The sequence below is a fragment of the Arachis ipaensis genome, chromosome B01 (assembly GCF_000816755.2).
Source record: "Arachis ipaensis cultivar K30076 chromosome B01, Araip1.1, whole genome shotgun sequence".
In the NCBI taxonomy this organism is placed as follows: domain Eukaryota; kingdom Viridiplantae; phylum Streptophyta; class Magnoliopsida; order Fabales; family Fabaceae; genus Arachis; species Arachis ipaensis.
In genome coordinates, this window is record NC_029785.2 from 31,594,377 (window position 1) to 31,597,294 (window position 2,918).

The 2,918-nt window shown below is 38.6% G+C and overlaps 1 protein-coding gene across 1 annotated transcript; it reads right to left on the bottom strand.

The window, feature by feature from the left end:
• LOC107605090 lies at positions 706–1,963 on the bottom strand. The gene is made up of 3 exons (XM_016306843.1): positions 1,597–1,963; positions 1,260–1,496; positions 706–1,151 (listed from the first exon to the last, which is right to left on the bottom strand). Exons 1-3 carry the CDS (start codon positions 1,961–1,963, stop codon positions 706–708), a joined length of 1,050 nt encoding a protein of 349 aa, XP_016162329.1.

Here is a 2,918-nt window from a genome sequence, read left to right on the forward strand (position 1 = left end):
AGTGGTTGATCTGTTTTGACAATGATGCTGTGACTCTGAAAATATGGCCGAGGACGCTGAGCTGAAAAGATCAAAGCTAGAGCTAATTTCTCAATTTTCGAGTAGTGAAGCTCGCATTCTGCAGGCACTTGCTGATAAAGTAAATCGGTTGTTGCTGCTTTTGTCTTTCTATGACAAGTACAAAACTTATTCCCCAGTTAGTAACAGATAAATATAAGTAAAGCTCTTCCCCTTGTAGGGGTTTTTGTTAAATAGGAGGTTTTGAAATTATCGTTTTTATGCTAGAAAAAGCATTTTCGCAATCCTGATTCCAAATAAAATTATTTTTCTTTTTTAACGTCTGAAAAAAGTGGAAAGATTTGGAGGCTAGGCATGGTAAAAATCTAGACAAGGCAGCAAGTCTCCCTGTTAGGCGTTGGACCTCCTTAATCATTTGTTGGCTCGTCATGTCCAAGACTACTCGGCATTTTTCTGGGTTAGCCTCTATGCCTCAATTTGTGAGTAGAAATCCAAAAAACTTGTCCCTTGTACTCCAAAGGCACATTTCTCAGGGTTGAGTCAGATGTTATATTGTCGGATTTGGTTGAAGATCTCCAGCAGGTCATCCAAATGATTATCGTCGGGCTTTGTTTTAGCTACCATGTTGTTGACATACACTTCCATGTTTCTGCCGATTTGATTTGAGAAGACTTTGTCCATTAGATGCTAATATGTGGCACCTGCATTCTTAAGTCCAAAAGGCATAACCTTATAATAGTAATTTCCATAGGCAGTAATGAATGCAGTTTTATTTTGGTAAGGGGGATGCATTAGAATCTGGTTATAACCAGAATATGCATCCATGAAACTTAAAGTTCTATATCCTGAAGTACTATCTACTAAAGAGTCAATAGAGGGTAAGGGATAAGCATCTTTGGGGCATGCTTTGTTGAGATCTGTGAAATCAACATACATGCGCCATTTACTGTTGTATTTTTTTACCATTACCTCATTCGCCAGCCATGTTGTGAACCGAACTTCTTTGATAATGCCGGCGTTGATGAGCTTCTTGGTTTCTTCCAAGGACGCATGTTTCTTTTCAATACCCAGATTTCTTTTCTTCTGACCTATAGGTCGGGCAGATGGATCTAATGCCAGTTTGTGGGAAATGACTGAAGGGTCAATTCTAGGCATATCAGCAGGTGTCCACACAAAGAGGTCGACGTGTTATTACAAAAATTTCTCTAGGGAGAGTTTGTCCTCCGAGCTGAGAGTTGTACCTACATAAGTGAATTTGTCTAGATTATTATAAAAGTAAACTTTCTGCAGGTTCTCTGTTGGTGTAGGCCTTTCAGTGAATTCGGCCTTTGGGTTAAGGTTGGCTAGTGATTGGAGCTTGTTGGTGCTGCTGATGTTGTTAACATGGGCATCTATATCTCGGCTTGGTTGTTTAAGGCTGATGTTGTAACATTGGCGAGCTTCCCGATGGTCGCTGTGAATGGTCGCGATAAGGTCATCTTGCACGGAAAACTTGACACAAAGATGAATTTTTTTATACAATAGCGCCGAACTTATTTAAAAATGGTCGACCAAGTATTAGGTTTTATGGACAGAAACAATCAACAACTAGGAACTGAACATCAGAAGTTTTGGATAAAGGATGCTCACCCAGTGTGGTTTGTAACCACACGGATCCCATCACTGGGACATGTTCACCTGAAAAGCCAACTAGGTCGCCCGTGGTGTGTTGGAGTATATTATCACTGAGTTTCATCTTACGGAAGGTTGAGTAGAATAGGACGTCTATACTGCTACCTGGATCTAGGAGTACTTTTTGTACCAACAAGTCTCCGAGCTGGACGGAGATAACCACAGGATCATCTAGGTTTGAAGCATTTGTATTAAGATCTGATGCCTGGAATGTCATTTGTGGGAAATGGGATGACGTTCGGTTGTCACCGAGGTTGCCCGCAACTGATAACATAGCTCGGTAGGAGCGCTTCCTTGCCAAGCTTGTTGGTCCCCCACCTGCAAAACTGATAATGAGAATTTGTCGTGTTGGTCTAGAATTTCTCTTATAGAAATAAGAACTTCGTTGTAAGCATAGCTCTAAACCAACAAACAATTCTCACATCAAAAATTTTGGTTGTCACAAGTACAAACCCCAATAAGAATTAACCAAAGTATTTAACCCTCAGCTTGTCTCACAAGGAATTGCAATGAAGTGGTCAAGTATTGGCTATGAAGGGACAAGGGGTTTGGTTTATAAAAGGGCAAGGAAATAAATGACAAGAAAAGTAAATAGCAAGAAAGTAAATAATAAGAATTAATAAAAAACAAGAAAAAGAACTCTTGGCTAGACAAAGGTAATTGAGATCACCATCCTTGTCAACAAACCATATATTGACAATTATGAGGAACCAAGCTCATTAAGTTTACTTCTATACTTGAAGTATATCAAATGGCTTGATCAACATCAATCCATAAGCCCTAACCTAGCAACCAATTGACTTAGTAGTAGGCTAGATTCAATGGTTATCAAATTGACCACATAGGGTTCTCAAATCACCAAATCCATTAGACCCAATGACTCAACTTTGCCCAATTTCCTTAGCCTAGGCCAAGAGTAAAGAAAACTACTCAAAACTAGAGGAAACATTCTATCAAACACCTAGTGTGCAATAAAAATAAACATCACAAAATGCAAGAATTAACAAGATCCATAACCATCATGAACAAGAAATCAACAATAGCAATGAAGATAAACGTAAAAGAAGACATGGAAACATAAAATTGCATTAGAAGAAATCAAGATCCAACAATGGTTCATCAACATAAAAGAGAGCATGAAAAAGAAAATTAACACTACAAACTAAGAGAATCAAGATGTAGAAACAAGAAATTGTAAAGGAAACAAGATGAAATCAAGTAATCAAAGC